Raw genomic sequence first — 18,386 nt, forward strand, 5'->3', positions numbered from 1 at the left:
TCCTGTTAGTCTAATCCCCGTCTCCCTCTCCTGTTAGTCTAATCCCCGTCTCCCTCTCCTGTTAGTCTAATCCCCGTCTCCCTCTCCTGTTAGTCTACTCCCCGTTAGTCTAATCCCCATCTCCCTCTCCTGTTAGTCTAATCCCCGTCTTCCTATCCTGTTAGTCTAATCCCCATCTCCCTCTCCTGTTAGTCTAATCCCCGTCTTCCTATCCTGTTATGTTAGTCTAATCCCCGTCTCCCTCTCCTGTTAGTCTAATCCCCATCTTCCTATCCTGTTATGTTAGTCTAATCCCCGTCTCCCTCTCCTGTTAGTCTAATCCCCATCTCCCTCTCCTGTTAGTCTAATCCCCGTCTTCCTATCCTGTTATGTTAGTCTAATCCCCGTCTCCCTCTCCTGTTAGTCTAATCCCCATCTTCCTATCCTGTTATGTTAGTCTAATCCCCGTCTCCCTCTCCCGTTAGTCTAATCCCCGTCTTCCTATCCTGTTAGTCTAATCCCCATCTCCCTCTCCTGTTAGTCTAATCCCCGTCTTCCTATCCTGTTATGTTAGTCTAATCCCCGTCTCCCTCTCCTGTTAGTCTAATCCCCATCTTCCTATCCTGTTATGTTAGTCTAATCCCCGTCTCCCTCTCCTGTTAGTCTAATTCCTTTTTCCTATCCTGTTATGTTAGTCTAATCCCCGTCTCCCTCTCCTGTTAGTCTAATCCCCATCTTCCTATCCTGTTATGTTAGTCTAATCCCCGTCTCCCTCTCCTGTTAGTCTAATCCCGTCGTCCTATCCTGTTAGTCTAATCCCGGTCGTCCTATCCTGTTAGTCTAATCCCCGTCGTACTATCCTGTTAGTCTAATCACCGTCGTCCTATCCTGTTATGTTAGTCTAATCCCCGTCTCCCTATCCTGTTATGTTAGTCTAATCCCCATCTCCCTCTCCTGTTAGTCTAATCCCCGTCTTCCTATCATGTTAGTCTAATCCCCGTCTTCCTATCCTGTTAGTCTAATCCCCGTCTCCCTCTCCTGTTAGTCTAATCCCCGTCTCCCTCTCCTGTTATGTTAGTCTAATCCCCGTCTCCCTCTCCTGTTAGTCTACTCCCCATCTCCCTCTCCTGTTAGTCTAATCCCCATCTTCCTATCCTGTTAGTCTAATCCCCATCTCCCTCTCCTGTTAGTCTAATCCCCGTCTTCCTATCCTGTTATGTTAGTCTAATCCCCATCTCCCTCTCCTGTTAGTCTAATCCCCGTCTTCCTATCCTGTTATGTTAGTCTAATCCCCATCTCCCTCTCCTGTTAGTCTAATCCCCGTCTTCCTATCCTGTTATGTTAGTCTAATCCCCGTCTTCCTATCCTGTTGTGTTACACTCTAAACACTGTCTGCCTGCTCTCTAGAGCTCGCTAGCCAGCTCACCTCACGCATGTCTGTATGTCGGCTTGATGGTGTTATGAGTGATGCGTTGGTTATACCAACCGTACACATTGTGCTGGCCCCCCTTTAAGGACGCCGTGCTCGCTAACCGCTTTCTTTGCGTGGCGTGATCGAGAGATGCGGTGCCAAAGATGGGAGGGCACTTCATCACCTTATTGCATTACCCTTGTTGTTGATAATCTTTGCTGTATCCCAAATGGCATAGTGTACTCTTTTTGACTAGGGTCCATAGAGACTATGCTATATAGGGAATAAGATGCATTTTGGGATTCACAACTTGCTGATATGGCAAAATTGTGAATTGAGAAATGTGTGTGTATTTTTTTTTCTTTTCGGTTTCTAAGTCTAACCCTGTTTCCTGTCCTACCTCTGTTCATAGATAAAGATGGGCCGGATAAGAAGAAAGTCAAGAAGGAGTCTGGGGGGAGTAAGAAGGCCCCGGTTAATCTTCTGTTTGGTTACCCGCTGTCTGAACGCAAACAGATGGCCTTACTGATGCAAATGACTGCCATGGACAACAGCCCAGGTTAGTCAGAATACAGTCATGCCCTGTCTCCCTCTCCCTCTCATAACCTCTTAGAGATGGTTAATATATTAATCAGGATTTAGAGTCATAATGATAAACAACAGCCTTGTTGATAACGGACCTCCCGGTACAACAGCCATGTTGATAACGGACCGCCCGGTACAACAGCCATGTTGATAACGGACCGCCCGGTACAACAGCCATGTTGATAACGGACCGCCCGGTACAACAGCCTTGTTGATAACGGACCTCCCGGTACAACAGCCATGTTGATAACGGACCTCCCGGTACAACAGCCTTGTTGATAACGGACCTCCCGGTACAACAGCCTTGTTGATAACGGACCTCCCGGTACAACATGGCTGTTGATAACGGACCTCCCGGTACAACAGCCTTGTTGATAACGGACCTCCCGGTACAACAGCCTTGTTGATAACGGACCGCCCGGTTATCAGAAAAAACAAGACTTAAAAAATAAAAATCACTTTCTCTGAGTTATTTCTCTCTCCCCTCCCTCTCCTCCTCAGACTCGACCCCTAGCCACCCGTCCCAGGCCCTCCCCGTGCAGAAGAAGCTCCCCAGCAGTACGGCCTCCAGGGCGAGGGACAAGGTGAACAAGAGGAACGAGCGTGGCGAAACGCCGCTACACATGGCCGCCATACGAGGGGACGCCAAGCATGTCAAGGAGATCATCAGCCTGGGAGCTGATGTCAACGTCAAAGACTTTGCAGGTAAAGGAACACCTGGCCACACGTTATAAACTAGAAAGACTTTGCAGGTAAAGGAACACCTGGCCACACGTTATAAACTAGAAAGACTTTGCAGGTAAAGGAACACCTGGCCACACGTTATAAACTAGAAAGACTTTGCAGGTAAAGGAACACCTGACCACACGTTATAAACTAGAAAGACTTTGCAGGTAAAGAAACACCTGACCCCACATTATAAACTAGAAAGGCTTTGCAGGTAAAGGAACACCTGACCACACGTTATAAACTAGAAAGACTTTGCAGGTAAAGAAACACCTGACCCCACATTATAAACTAGAAAGGCTTTGCAGGTAAAGGAACACCTGACCACACGTTATAAACTAGAAAGACTTTGCAGGTAAAGAAACACCTGGCCACACTTTATAAACTAGAAAGGCTTTGCAGGTAAAGGAACACCTGACCACACGTTATAAACTAGAAAGACTTTGCAGGTAAAGAAACACCTGACCACACGTTATAAACTAGAAAGACTTTGCAGGTAAAGGAACACCTGACCACACGTTATAAACTAGAAAGACTTTGCAGGTAAAGAAACACCTGACCACACGTTATAAACTAGAAAGACTTTGCAGGTAAAGGAACACCTGACCACACGTTATAAACTAGAAAGACTTTGCAGGTAAAGAAACACCTGACCACACGTTATAAACTAGAAAGACTTTGCAGGTAAAGGAACACCTGACCACACGTTATAAACTAGAAAGACTTTGCAGGTAAAGGAACACCTGACCACACGTTATAAACTAGAAAGGCTTTGCAGGTAAAGAAACACCTGGCCACACTTTATAAACTAGAAAGACTTTGCAGGTAAAGGAACACCTGACCACACGTTATAAACTAGAAAGACTTTGCAGGTAAAGGAACACCTGACCACACGTTATAAACTAGAAAGACTTTGCAGGTAAAGAAACACCTGACCACACGTTATAAACTAGAAAGACTTTGCAGGTAAAGGAACACCTGGCCACACGTTATAAACTAGAAAGACTTTGCAGGTAAAGGAACACCTGACCACACGTTATAAACTAGAAAGACTTTGCAGGTAAAGAAACACCTGACCACACGTTATAAACTAGAAAGACTTTGCAGGTAAAGGAACACCTGACCACACGTTATAAACTAGAAAGACTTTGCAGGTAAAGGAACACCTGACCACACGTTATAAACTAGAAAGGCTTTGCAGGTAAAGAAACACCTGGCCACACTTTATAAACTAGAAAGACTTTGCAGGTAAAGAAACACCTGACCACACGTTATAAACTAGAAAGACTTTGCAGGTAAAGGAACACCTGACCACACGTTATAAACTAGAAAGGCTTTGCAGGTAAAGAAACACCTGACCACACGTTATAAACTAGAAAGACTTTGCAGGTAAAGGAACACCTGACCACACGTTATAAACTAGAAAGACTTTGCAGGTAAAGGAACACCTGACCACACGTTATAAACTAGAAAGGCTTTGCAGGTAAAGAAACACCTGACCACACGTTATAAACTAGAAAGGCTTTGCAGGTAAAGAAACACCTGACCACACGTTATAAACTAGAAAGACTTTGCAGGTAAAGAAACACCTGACCACACGTTATAAACTAGAAAGACTTTGCAGGTAAAGGAACACCTGGCCACACGTTATAAACTAGAAAGACTTTGCAGGTAAAGGAACACCTGACCACACGTTATAAACTAGAAAGACTTTGCAGGTAAAGGAACACCTGGCCACACGTTATAAACTAGAAAGACTTTGCAGGTAAAGGAACACCTGACCACACGTTATAAACTAGAAAGACTTTGCAGGTAAAGGAACACCTGACCACACGTTATAAACTAGAAAGACTTTGCAGGTAAAGGAACACCTGGCCACACGTTATAAACTAGAAAGACTTTGCAGTTAAAGGAACACCTGGCCACACGTTATAAACTAGAAAGACTTTGCAGGTAAAGGAACACCTGACCACACGTTATAAACTAGAAAGACTTTGCAGGTAAAGGAACACCTGGCCACACGTTATAAACTAGAAAGGCTTTGCAGGTAAAGGAACACCTGACCACACGTTATAAACTAGAAAGACTTTGCAGGTAAAGGAACACCTGGCCACACGTTATAAACTAGAAAGACTTTGCAGGTAAAGGAACACCTGGCCACACGTTATAAACTAGAAAGACTTTGCAGGTAAAGGAACACCTGGCCACACGTTATAAACTAGAAAGACTTTGCAGGTAAAGGAACACCTGGCCACACGTTATAAACTAGAAAGGCTTTGCAGGTAAAGGAACACCTGACCACACGTTATAAACTAGAAAGACTTTGCAGGTAAAGGAACACCTGGCCACACGTTATAAACTAGAAAGACTTTGCAGGTAAAGGAACACCTGGCCACACGTTATAAACTAGAAAGACTTTGCAGGTAAAGGAACACCTGACCCCACGTTATAAACTAGAAAGGCTTTGCAGGTAAAGGAACACCTGACCACACGTTATAAACTAGAAAGACTTTGCAGGTAAAGGAACACCTGACCCCACGTTATAAACTAGAAAGGCTTTGCAGGTAAAGGAACACCTGACCACACGTTATAAACTAGAAAGACTTTGCAGGTAAAGGAACACCTGACCCCACATTATAAACTAGAAAGGTCAGAGTAACTTTTTTAAAGATGTACACACACATTTTAGTCATTTACCAGGCACTCTTATCCAATGTGGCTTGCTTATAACACCTAAACCCACACACACATTTCACATCCAATTTTGTCACATGAGCTGAATACGACACCTTACTGTGGAATGCTTACTTACAAGCCGTAACCAACAGTGCATTTCAAGAAAAATAATTTAAATAAATATTTAAATGAATAAATCAAAAAAATAACAAGAAATTGACGTAACAATAACGAGGCTAAATGCAGGGGGTACCTGTACCGAGTCAGTGTGCGGGGGATCATTTACCCAGAATGCCTTGCTCTAATGCCTAAACCCACATTCTCACTCCTCTCCCTGTGGACCCATAAGGCTGCAACTCGTTAGGCGCTGACCCATTCCAGTTTCCCCTTCAAAAAGACAATTTCTTCCTTCCGTCAGGCTGGACCCCTCTTCACGAGGCATGTAACCTCGGTTACTACGACGTGGCCAAGGTTCTGATCGCGGCCGGCGCTGAAGTCAACACCCAGGGTCTGGACGATGACACGCCGCTCCACGATGCCTCCAGTAGTGGACATACAGACGTAGGTTGACCTTCCTGACCTGACCTCCCTGACCTACCTACATGTACCACCGCTGGTTCTCTTAACATGGGAGTACTGCTTAGATTGAAACTTACATCACCTTTTATTGACTTTATTCAGGAATTATCTGGTATCCTTGAGCTCTTGGAGATCGATCAACATTTTTTTAATTTTTTTAAATCACACTGACATAAATATTCACAAAGACGAACAAGCTGGACCTTGAGAGAGGGAGAACTAATCACTTGTTCTATCCCCCTTCATATAGATTGTGAAGCTGCTGCTGAGACATGGAGGCAATGCGTTCCAGGCCAACAAGCGAGGGGAGCGGCCCGTGGACATCGCTGATTCCCACGAGCTAGAGCTCCTCCTAAAGGGAGAGGTGCCCCTCTCAGACCCAGAGGATAGCTCCTCAGGTAGGGTGTCCTGTAGAGGATAGCTCCTCGGGTAGGGTGTCCTGTAGAGGATAGTTCCTCGGGTAGGGTGTCCTGTAGAGGTTAGCTCCTCGGGTAGGGTGTCCTGTAGAGGATAGCTCCTCGGGTAGGGTGTCCTGTAGAGGTTAGCTCCTCGGGTAGGGTGTCCTGTAGAGGATAGCTCCTCGGGTAGGGTGTCCTGTAGAGGTTAGCTCCTCGGGTAGGGTGTCCTGTAGAGGATAGCTCCTCGGGTAGGGTGTCCTGTAGAGGATAGCTCCTCGGGTAGGGTGTCCTGTAGAGGATAGCTCCTCGGGTAGGGTGTCCAGTAGAGGATAGCTCCTCGGGTAGGGTGTCCTGTAGAGGATAGCTCCTCGGGTAGGGTGTCCTGTAGAGGATAGCTCCTCGGGTAGGGTGTCCAGTAGAGGTTAGCTCCTCGGGTAGGGTGTCCTGTAGAGGATTGCTCCTCGGGTAGGGTGTCCTGTAGAGGTTAGCTCCTCGGGTAGGGTGTCCTGTAGAGGATTGCTCCTCGGGTAGGGTGTCCAGTAGAGGATTGCTCCTCGGGTAGGGTGTCCTGTAGAGGTTAGCTCCTCGGGTAGGGTGTCCTGTAGAGGATTGCTCCTCGGGTAGGGTGTCCTGTAGAGGATTGCTCCTCGGGTAGGGTGTCCTGTAGAGGATAGCTCCTCGGGTAGGGTGTCCTGTAGAGGATAGCTCCTCGGGTAGGGTGTCCTGTAGAGGATAGCTCCTCGGGTAGGGTGTCCTGTAGAGGATTGCTTCTCGGGTAGGGTGTCCTGTAGAGCAGGTATTCCCAAACAGGGGTACGCCAAATAAAAAATGTGACTTCCCACGAGCCGGGTTGTGACAAAATCCCACACTCATTCTTATGTTTATAAATGTATTGTGTGTGTGTGGCAGGCTTACAATGATGGCAAAAAACAACATTTGAAAGTGCGCTGACACTGGTGCTAGAGTGGGTACAGCTGGAGTGCGCTGACCCTGGTGCTAGAGGGGGTACAGCTGGAGTGCGCTGACCCTGGTGCTAGAGGGGGTACAGCTGGAGTGCGCTGACCCTGGTGCTAGAGGGGGTACAGCTGGAGTGCGCTGACCCTGGTGCTAGAGGGAGTACAACTGGAGTGCGCTGACCCTGGTTCTAGAGGGGGTACAGCTGGAGGTTGAATGTTTGAAGGGGTACGGGACTATAACAGGCTTGGGAACCACTAGTATAAAGGATAGCCCTGCTTCACACTTTTAACGCGTGTAGCTTGTTATTGTCGGTCAATCATGGCCGCACTACCATCAGAGGCTGCATCCATGTGTAGCAAGTGAAGTGGAAGATTTCTAATCGATACGAAATGGAATTACATAATTAAGTTGGCTAATTGAGAAGGAGTGTAGACTACAATGATCAACCAACAGGTAGGCTGTTTAATCTGAATGGAGGAGTTGTAGGGGACACAGAGCGCAGCAAAATATCCTCAATTAGTTTGCTAGCTATCAATCTTTTTTTAACTAACTTACACTACATGGCCACTGCTCGTCCAACATCTCATTCCAAAATTCATGGGCATTAGTATGGAGTTGGTCGCCCCCCGCTTTGCTGCTATAACAGCCTCCACTCTTCTGGGAAGGCTTTCCACTACAACCTTACCGTGAAATGCTTACTTACAAGCCCTTAACCAATAATGCCGTTTTAAGGAAATTGAGTTAAGAAAAATATTTACTAAATAAGCGAAAGTAAAAAAATAAATAAAAAGTAACACAATAAAATTACAATGAAGAGGCTGTATACAGGGGGTACCGGTACTGAGTCAATGTGCGGGGGTACAGGTTAGAGGTCATTTGTACATGTAGGTAGGGGTGAAGTGAGTAGGGCTTCTCCCCCACATGTCTGTGCTGAAACAACAAGCAGAGTGCACTGCCTTTCCTGAGCCACGTGAGTCCCCATTCTGTAAAATGTATTTCGACTATCCGGATATCTGGGAGAAAAAAAAATATATTATTCGAATAGTGAAATCAAGTGCCCGTCCCTACTTGTAATCAACTTAATTAGAAAAACAAGGCTATTTATTCTGTTTTCAAGATTTTAATTATTCTCTTTTCCTCTACAGAGTCTGAAGACCCTCCGTCTGTAAACCCCTCAAGTGTGGACGTGGATGATGACCACATGGATGACTCGGACGTGGAGAAGGTCTCTGAAGGCAAACGGAGCACCGTGAAGGCCTCACCCTCCATGTCCGGCCTGGACGAGTATGAGTTCAAAGACGAGGAGGAAGAAGACCTGAGTAAAGCCCTGAACGACAGACACATCCTCCGGAGAGAACTGAGGCAGGAAGAGAAGGATCATTTGGCCGTGAAGCAGAGCGGTAAAGGGGACGGGAGCGGCTCTGTCCAGTCTAAGAAGACGAAGACGTCGTCCCGCGTCCTGTATTGCAGCTCTGATAGTTCCAGTGATGAGATGGAGATGCCGTCAGAGAGAAGGAGCTCTCCGACCTGCTCCCACGGCTCGGAGGGACACAAGGCGCCAGATGCCAGCAGGACTAAGAAAGAGAACCTCACGACTTCCGAAAAGAAAGACAAAGGCAGCAAAGTAAAGAAGAAGAACAAGAGCAAGAGCAAGAACAAGGAGAACCAGGAGGATGGGAAGGAAAACAGCAAAGCTCTGGTGTTCTCCGTAGCCACCGTGTCGGAGACACACACGGATAAGAACAGCCGGGGACTCTGTGGGGACGAAGACTCGTTCAAGATGTCCTTCAGTCCCAAGGACGACTCGTCCGTCCACCTCTTCCATCTGTCTGCCACCGTCAAGTCCCCGAAGCTCAACCACGGCCTGGCCGACAAGCAGCCGTCCTCCAACCCGCTCAAACAGGAGAACGCCAAGATGACGTGCGTCTCGATTGCCGAAGGCCCCTGTCCGCCAGATGGTGTCAAGTACAACCACTACAACCCAGAGTCTGAGTTCTGCACAGAGAGCTCCAGTAGTAAAGGCTGCAAGCACAAGGAGAAGAGCAAGCACCACCAGAATGACGTCACCGTGGACGCTGGTGGTGGTGCTGTGGGGGAAGATGGAGGCTCCAGTCCGTATAATAAAGACGGCAGCGTTGCCAACAGCGTGGACGTCACTGAAGGTGGTGCCTTACGGAAGACGGATAAGGACGGCAAGGTGGTCAAGAAGCACAAGTTAAAACACAAGGAGAAGGACAAGCCCAGGAGGGAGTATGAGCCAGAGAGGAACCGCCACCGGCAGAAAGAGGGCAGTAGGAAGGACGGCCACAGGAACCTGGAATTCGACCGTGAGTTCTGGAAAGAGAACTTCTTCAACGATGACGAACCTTTGCCTCCAGGGAAAATGGAGAGGGAGGACTGCGGATCTCCTCAGAATACCTCAACATCGGGCAGCTCTCCTGTGAAGGAAGAGAGAAAAGAGACAAAAGAGAAACACCCCTCTAGCATCAGCAGCAAGGAGAAGAGGCCGAGAAGAGAAGAGGAGCGCTTGAAGAAGGAGAGGAAAGAACCCTCGTCTGTCTGTAAAGAGGAGAGAGGGGGAAAGGATGGGAAGCTCAGTGAGCGTGAGGAGAGGACTGAGTGCCTAAGCTCTGTACGGGTTTCGGTTCCTGAGGAGACGCAGCATAACTCCACCAGTGGGAAAGACGAACCGGAGGAGAAACCGGTAACGGGGACCACATCTACGGCTGATTCAGATCAGCTGGATGCCTCTGAGAAATGCCAGCGGGACAAATACGACAGGAGGTCTTCTGTAAAGGACCGTGAGGCTGACAAGACGGATAAAAAGCATCCCGACAAAGAAAAGAAAGTCAAGATTGAGCACCCTGAGAAATCAGAGAATTCACAGAATTCCATGGATCGCTGGAAAGAGAGGGAGAAGGAAAGGATGGCGTCCCCTGGTGACAAGAACCACAAAGAGATCGAGAAGCTCAGAGCCTTGTCCGCGACGAAAAAACACGAGGAGAGCAAGGACAAGAAGAGCAAAGACAAGCCAGATAAGAGGAGTGACAGGGTGAGGGAGTACAACGCGGGAGAACACAAAGACAGGACAAGCTCCGATAAGAAAGGAAAACCACCTTTAGAGAAATCCATGGACCACAGTAAATCCGATCGCTCTAAGGAAAAGGAGAACGACAAAGACTGCGATAAGAAGAAAAAAGAAAAATCTAAAGACAGCTCTTCCTCATCTTCCTCCAGCTCTAACCTGAAGCTCCTCTTGGAGGAGAAGGGCTATGTGTCTGAAAGTGGCAAGACATTACCAGCAAAACTACTGAAGACAGAGGACCTCCTAAAGACGCCAGAGAAAGACCGGAGAGACCGAGAATCCAGAGACTCTGACAGGCACCGAGATCGGGACAAAGACCGTTCCAAGGACCGTTCCAAGGAGGGTAGCAAGGCCAGTAAGACCAAACCCAATGAGACAGAGGCTAACCGAGACAACAGGTCCAAAGCTAAAGCCTCGTCTGCCACCCGGGAAGAGCAGAAGCCCAAAGAGAAACGCCTGGTCAACGAAGACCTGAGGCAGACCAGCTTCGAACGGATGCTGAGTCTGAAGGACCAGGAGATTGAACAGTGGCACCGGAAGCATCTAGAAAAGATCAAACAGAAGGAGCGGGAGAGGATGAAACAACGGCCCTCCTCTACGACGACAGACCCAGGGAAGCTCAAAAGCAAAGCCAAAGCCAAGACGACGTCCTCGTCTTCTGGAGAACCGTGCTTGAGCAAAGAATTGCTTCGCTCCAAGAGCTCTGAAGGCTCCTCCGACGTTCACTGTCGGGACAGAGACAAACCCCTTAAGGACAGCACCAGCTCCAGGACCATGTCTCTGGACGGGAAGACACTCTCCTGCCTCAGTGGGAAGCTGATGGCTGGTATGGAGAACAGCTTGAGCAGGTCACCCAGGCCAGAAAGCCAGCGGTCGGGTCTCATGTCCAGGTCTGTGTCTATGGTCTCTGTGGCCAGCTCTGAAGACTCCTGTCAGGCTACATTGCTGACGCCGAGACCTATTGAGTACGACTCGGATATGACCCTGGAACCCTCCCAGGACTTTCAGCTGCCTTTCCTCCTGTCTTCCTTCCTCTCGTATCCTGCCGTTCACGACAACATTCTTCTAGAAGAGCCGGGGCAAGATAACCAGACTCCGCTGCAGAGCAGAAACGCTTCCCCCTGCCTTAGGGCTATTCTGGACGAAGACGCTAACTGTGCGACGGCGTCTGAGGGCAGACCTTTCGAAACTCTGTCCAAGGCCGCCGTGGTGCCTGCTGCTCAACCCAGTGAAGAGCCCACAAGTGTTCAGCCTTTAGAGACCTGTGCAGATCCAGAGGAGAGCCAGAGTCAAAGTGATCCAATTCAGATGCTTCCGAATCTTCCTAATGCAATAACAGATGCAGATCTCAACACTGAGAGTAAAGGGAACACCGCTTCAGGTGTCTATCTCCCACCTCAAGCGTACAACACCAGAGATCCTCACATAAAGCACTCCTCAACACTTCAGCAGGCTAGTGTCCCACAGCTAGCTACACCAGAACAGAGAGGGTTTTCTTCCACCTCTGATCCTCTCCTAATACGGGACGTCCAGTGTATCCCCGTGGAGACCTCCAGTGCGGCACCTGAATGTAGCATAAAGGACCTGCCCTCTGAGGACATGACGCCACTGGTGACATTATCTTCTCTATCCTGTCAACTGCCGTTCTCCAGGACCGAAACCACCTCATCTCTCTCTGCTAGCCAGTTATGGGAAATCCTTCCAAACACCAGTATGGTGACCTCACAGCAGATGCAGACAGAGACTGATGGAGATCTGGCTCTTGATCCTAAAGATAAAACTCCAGTTGAGAGTGCAGCCAGCAGCGCTGAAAGCAGAGCAGCTGTAGAGAGCCTTCAGAGTGCGTTAGGAGCCTCTAGACCGGAATGGATGGACAACCCAGTAGCCTCCACCAGCGCTAGCTCAGAGGACTCCATGATGACCACCAGCAAAACCAAGGACTCCACGATGATCACCAGCAAAACCAAGGACTCTCCAGAGGAGATGGACACTGACGTGAACAGTGAAGACTGTAAGAAATCCAGATTCTCCAGTGACATTGTGGGTCCTAGCGATCCTCAGCCGGACAAAAACTATCATACTAGCCAGCTTACGTCATCCACTGTGTCGCGCTGCTCGAGCCCTGAACACAAGGAAGAAGAAACTTCTGATGCTCCTGATCGCATATTGGAGAAGTGGAGTGGTCCCGAGGCCATGTCAACAGAAAAGGCTAGCTGTTGGTCTTCGTCAGAGGGCAGTAGTATGGTCACCATCCCTGAGGTGAAGGCAGAGCCATGCCAAGAGCCTACCTCCGAGGAGAGACCAGAAGGACAGACTCCCTCGATTGTTGGATCAGACCAAACCCAGAGTGTTTCTGGACAGAGTAGTAACTTCCAGCAGGGCTCCCAGACAGACCAGAGTGTTAGTAGTTACAGCAGCAGTGGGGTCTCTGCTAGCTCTTCCCCCCAGTCTGGGGACAGAGACTCTGACTCCTCCGGGGCTAAGGCCAAGGTCCTCTCCCTAACCATGGAGGAGGACCAGGACTTCCAGCAGACCCACCCCAGAAAGAAGAAGATGCCCAGATTGTCTACCTCCAACCAGGCTGGAGGCAGCATGCAACAGGTGGGCTCGTCTGGAAGATAGGATAAGGGAGAGGGAATGGGTACGTCTAGAAAAGGGTGAGAATGTGTTTTTAGGAGGGAAGGACATTGAGGACAATATGAAGGAGAGAGGAAAGGGAAAGGAAGGAGGGAAGGAGAGAGGAAAGGGAAAGGAAGGAGGGAAGGAGAGAGGAAAGGGGAGGAAGGAGTATTGACGTTTTGAAGAGAAGTCGGAGAGTGGGTAGGTGAAAGGGAGGAGGGACAGAGATACGGAGTGGTAGGTCTAGTTGTAAGGGTGGACATTCGGGACAACATTTCTTATCTTGGGGACAGTAAAGTTTCTTATCTCCTCTACCTTATCTTACCGTATTTCTCTTCTCTCCTTATCAGGAGTCTCTGGCGTCCATCGTTGACTCTCTGAAGCTGGAGGAGATTCAGCCGTACCAGACGGAGAGGGCCAACCCTTACTACGAGTTCCTGCACATCCGCAAGAAGATCGAGGAGAAGCGTAAAGTGCTGCTGAGCGTCATCCCCCAGCCGCCGCAGTATTACGACGAATACATGACTTTTACTGGATCATACCTGCTAGACGGGAACCCGCTCAGCAAACTCTGTATTCCAACTGTGAGTCTGGAGTTTTTTTTTTTTGTAAATCAACTGTCATTTATTCATCTTCTCTTATGTGAGTCTGTCTGTTTATTCACAGAGTCCCCAAGATTCATTAGTTTTGCTCCTTGACTAGAAAGCTGTATTGACACTTGAGGGCATCTCCACTCTTCTGTCCTTTTCTTTTGTCCCCTTTCTTTCTCTTCTGTCCTTTACTTTTTTTTCTCTTTCCCTGTGTCTCTCCTTTCTTGTTGTTTCTTCCATTTAAAATATAAAAAAGTGATTTCTAGTATAGTTCTGGGAAATGTTTAAATTTGTATTGCTGAAGTCCTCGACTCAAGACACCAGCATTAAAAAAGGGTCTTATTAAACAAATATTTAACGTTTCATGATGTTGAACTTATTTGTAATGTTTATTTGTCTCTATTAACAGATCACTCCTCCTCCGTCTCTTCCGGACCAACTGAAGGAGATGTTTAAACAACAGGAAGTTGTTCGTATGAAGCTACGGTTGCAACACAGCATTGAACGGGTATGTGGAGTAATTCATTGCTGCTATAACAGCCTCCACTCTTCTGGGAAGGCTTTCCACTAGATGTTGGAACATTGCTGCTATAACAGCCTCCACTCTTCTGGGAAGGCTTTCCACTAGATGTTGGAACATTGCTGCTATAACAGCCTCCACTCTTCTGGGAAGGCTTTCCACTAGATGTTGGAACATTGCTGCTATAACAGTCTCCACTCTTCTGGGAAGGCTTTCCACTAGATGTTGGAACATTGCTGCTATAACAGCCTCCACTCTTCTGGGAAGGCTCTCCACTAGATGTTGGAACATTGCTGCTATAACAGCCTCCACTCTTCTGGGAAGGCTTTCCACTAGATGTTGGAACATTGCTGCTATAACAGCCTCCACTCTTCTGGGAAGGCTTTCCACTAGATGTTGGAACATTGCTGCTATAACAGCCTCCACTCTTCTGGGAAGGCTTTCCACTAGATGTTGGAACATTACTGCTATAACAGCCTCCACTCTTCTGGGAAGGCTTTCCACTAGATGTTGGAACATTGCTGTGGGGACTTGGTTCCATTCAGCTACATGAGAATTAGTGAGGTCGGACACTGATGTTGGGCGATGGCGTTGAGGTCAGGGCTCTGTGCAGACCAGTCAAGTTCTTCCACACTGATCTCGACAAACCATTTCTGTATCGACCTTGCTTTGTGCGTGGAGGCATGAAAAAGGAAAGGGCTTTCCCCAAACTGTTGCCACAAAGTTGGAGGCACAGAATCATCTAGAATGTCATTGTATGCTGTAGCATTAAGATTTCTCTTCACTGGAACTAAGGGACCCGAACCATGAAAAACAGCCCCAGACCATTATTCCTCCTCCACCAAACTTTACAGTTGGCACTATGCATTGGGGCAGGTAGCGTTCTCCTTGTATCCGCCAAACCCAGATACATCTGTCGGATTGCTTTACACCGATCCAGCCGACGCATGGTATTGCACTTGGTGATCCTAGGCTTGTGTGCGGCTGCTCAGCCATGGAAACCCATTTCATGAAACTCCCGACGAACAGTTCCTGTGCTGATGTTGCTTCCAGTAACCTTTCGGTTACTTTCCCAACATTCTCAACCGCTAGGCTACCTGCCACCCTTTTTTGTGATTTTTTTGTGGTCAATGAACCGTTTCTTTGTGGATTTTGATGTGCTTGGGGCTATCGTCTTGCTGGAAGAGTCTCTTGCAGCCAAGTTTCAGCCTCCTGGCAGAAGCGACCAGGTTTTTGGTTAAAATGTCCTGGTACTGGTTAGAATGTCCTGGTACTGGTTAGAATGTCCTGGTACTGGTTCAAATGTCCTGGTACTGGTTAGAATGTCCTGGTTCTGGTTAAAATGTCCTGGTTCTGGTTAAAATGTCCTGGTACTGGTTAGAATGTCCTGGTACTGGTTAGAATGTCCTGGTACTGGTTAAAATGTCCTGGTTCTGGTTAAAATGTCCTGGTACTGGTTAGAATGTCCTGGTACTGGTTAGAATGTCCTGGTACTGGTTAAAATGTCCTGGTACTGGTTAGAATGTCCTGGTACTGGTTAAAATGTCCTGGTACTGGTTAGAATGTCCTGGTACTGGTTAAAATGTCCTGGTTCTGGTTAAAATGTCCTGGTACTGGTTAGAATGTCCTGGTACTGGTTAGAATGTCCTGGTTCTGGGTAAAGTTCATGATGCCGTTGACCTGAACAAGGCCCCAGGACCAGTAGAAGAAAGATAGTCCCATAACATCAAAGATCCACCACCACATTTTACAGAAGGGATGGTGTTCTTTTCTGAATATGCATCTTTGTTTAGACTCCCAACCCACCACTGGTGTGTGTGACCAAAGAACTCTATTTTCAGGTCATCTGAGCACCGGTTCCAATCCAAGTGCCAATGTGTTTACAGTCTCCGGACTAGAACCCCATTTGAAAACATGTGGTTTGAATTGAAGCAGGCAGTCCATAAGCGATTTGGAAAGAATCTGTATGGAGGAATGGTCTAAAATTTCTCTCCGACGTGTTCTTCAATCTCATAAAACGTTATAGAGCCAGTGCTATCCTCTGTGCTATCCTCTGTGCTATCCTCTGTGCTATCCTCTGTGCTATCCTCTGTGCTATCCTCTGTGCTATCCTCTGTGCTATCCTCAGTGCTATCCCCTGTGCTATCCTCTGTGCTATCCTCTGTGCTATCCTCTGTGCTATCCTCAGTGCTATCTTCTGTGCTATCTTCTGTGCTATCCTCAGTGCTATCCTCAGTGCTATCCTCAGTGCTATCCTCAGTGCTATCCTCTGTGCTATCCTCTGTGCTATCCTCTGTGCTATCCTCTGTGCTATCCCCAGTGCTATCTTCTGTGCTATCCCCTGTGCTATCCTCTGTGCTATCCTCTGTGCTATCCTCTGTGCTATCCCCTGTGCTATCCTCTGTGCTATCCTCTGTGCTATCCTCTGTGCTATCCTCAGTGCTATCCTCTGTGCTATCCCCTGTGCTATCCTCTGTGCTATCCTCTGTGCTATCCTCTGTGCTATCCTCTGTGCTATCCTCTGTGCTATCCTCTGTGCTATCCCCAGTGCTATCCTCAGTGCTATCCTCAGTGCTATCCCCTGTGCTATCCTCTGTGCTATCCCCAGTGCTATCCCCAGTGCTATCCTCTGTGCTATCCTCAGTGCTATCCTCAGTGCTATCCTCAGTGCTATCCCCAGTGCTATCCTCAGTGCTATCCCCAGTGCTATCCTCAGTGCTATCCTCACAGGGGAAGGATGCTGGGCTAAACTGTCTCTTTAGATTAGTTTGAATCATTTTTAAACATAATGTGTATACATACATACATACATACATACATACATACATACAGTACGTACGTAAATACATACATACATACAGTAAATACATACAGTAAATACATACAGTAAATACATACATACATACATACAGTAAATACATACAGTAAATACATACATACATACATACATACATACATACATACATACATACATACATACAGTGGGGAGAACAAGTATTTGATACACTGCCGATTTTGCAGGTTTTCCTACTTACAAAGCATGTAGAGGTCTGTAATTTTTATCATAGGTACACTTCAACTATGAGAGACGGAATCTAAAACAAAAATCCAGAAAATCACGTTGTATGATTTTTAAGTAATTAATTTGCATTTTATTGCATGACATAAGTATTTGATCACCTACCAACCAGTAAGAATTCCGGCTCTCACAGACCTGTTAGTTTTTCTTTAAGAAGCCCTCCTGTTCTCCACTCATTACGTGTATTAACTGCACCTGTTTGAACTCATTACCTGTATAAAAGACACCTGTCCACACACTCAATCAAACAGACTTCAACCTCTCCACAATGGCCAAGACCAGAGAGCTGTGTAAAGACATCAGGGATAAAATTGTAGACCTGCACAAGGCTAGGATGGGCTACAGAACAATAGGCAAGCAGCTTGGTGAGAAGGCAACAACTGTTGGCGCAATTATTAGAAAATGGAAGAAGTTAAAGATGACAGTCAATCACCCTCGGTCTGGGGCTCCATGCAAGATCTCACCTCGTGGGGCATCAATGATCATGAGGAAGGTGAGGGATCAGCCCAGAACTACACGGCAGGACCTGGTCAATGACCTGAAGAGAGCTGGGACCACAGTCTCAAAGAAAACCATTAGTAACACACTACGCCGTCATGGATTAAAATCCTGCAGCGCACGCAAGGTCCCCCTGCTCAAGCCAGCGCATGTCCTGGCCTGTCTGAAGTTTGCCAATGACCATCTGGATGATCCAGAGGAGGAATGGGAGAAGGTCATGTGGTCTGATGAGACAAAAATAGAGCTTTTTGGTCTAAACTCCACTCGCCGTGTTTGGAGGAAGAAGAAGGATGAGTACAACCCCGAGAACACCATCCCAACCGTGAAGCATGGAGGTGGAAACATCATTCTTTGGGGATGCTTTTCTGCAAAGGGGACAGGACAACTGCACCGTATTGAGGGGAGGATGGATGGGGCCATGTATCGCGAGATCTTGGCCAACAACCTCCTTCCCTCAGTAAGAGCATTGAAGATGGGTCGTGGCTGGGTCTTCCAGCATGACAACGACCGGAAACACACAGCCAGGGCAACTAAGGAGTGGCTCCGTAAGAAGCATCTCAAGGTCCTGGAGTGGCCTAGCCAGTCTCCAGACCTGAACCCAATAGAAAATCTTTGGAGGGAGCTGAAATTCCGTATTGCCCAGCGACAGCCCCGAAACCTGAAGGATCTGGAGAAGGTCTGTAT

General features: G+C 47.6%; 1 protein-coding gene across 1 annotated transcript in view; it reads left to right on the forward strand.

The window, feature by feature from the left end:
- Window positions 1-18,386, forward strand: part of ankrd12 (ankyrin repeat domain 12) — a 35,176-nt gene that overhangs the window by 11,513 nt on the left and 5,277 nt on the right. The window contains exons 4-10 of the mRNA XM_055865703.1: window positions 1,803-1,949; window positions 2,477-2,680; window positions 5,796-5,938; window positions 6,207-6,354; window positions 8,457-12,997; window positions 13,366-13,599; window positions 14,015-14,113. Coding sequence (XP_055721678.1) covers window positions 1,803-1,949; window positions 2,477-2,680; window positions 5,796-5,938; window positions 6,207-6,354; window positions 8,457-12,997; window positions 13,366-13,599; window positions 14,015-14,113 — 5,516 coding nt within the window. The remainder of the gene's footprint in view (window positions 1-1,802; window positions 1,950-2,476; window positions 2,681-5,795; window positions 5,939-6,206; window positions 6,355-8,456; window positions 12,998-13,365; window positions 13,600-14,014; window positions 14,114-18,386) is intronic.

The sequence above is a fragment of the Salvelinus fontinalis genome, chromosome 16 (genome assembly GCF_029448725.1).
Source record: "Salvelinus fontinalis isolate EN_2023a chromosome 16, ASM2944872v1, whole genome shotgun sequence".
NCBI lineage: Eukaryota > Metazoa > Chordata > Actinopteri > Salmoniformes > Salmonidae > Salvelinus > Salvelinus fontinalis.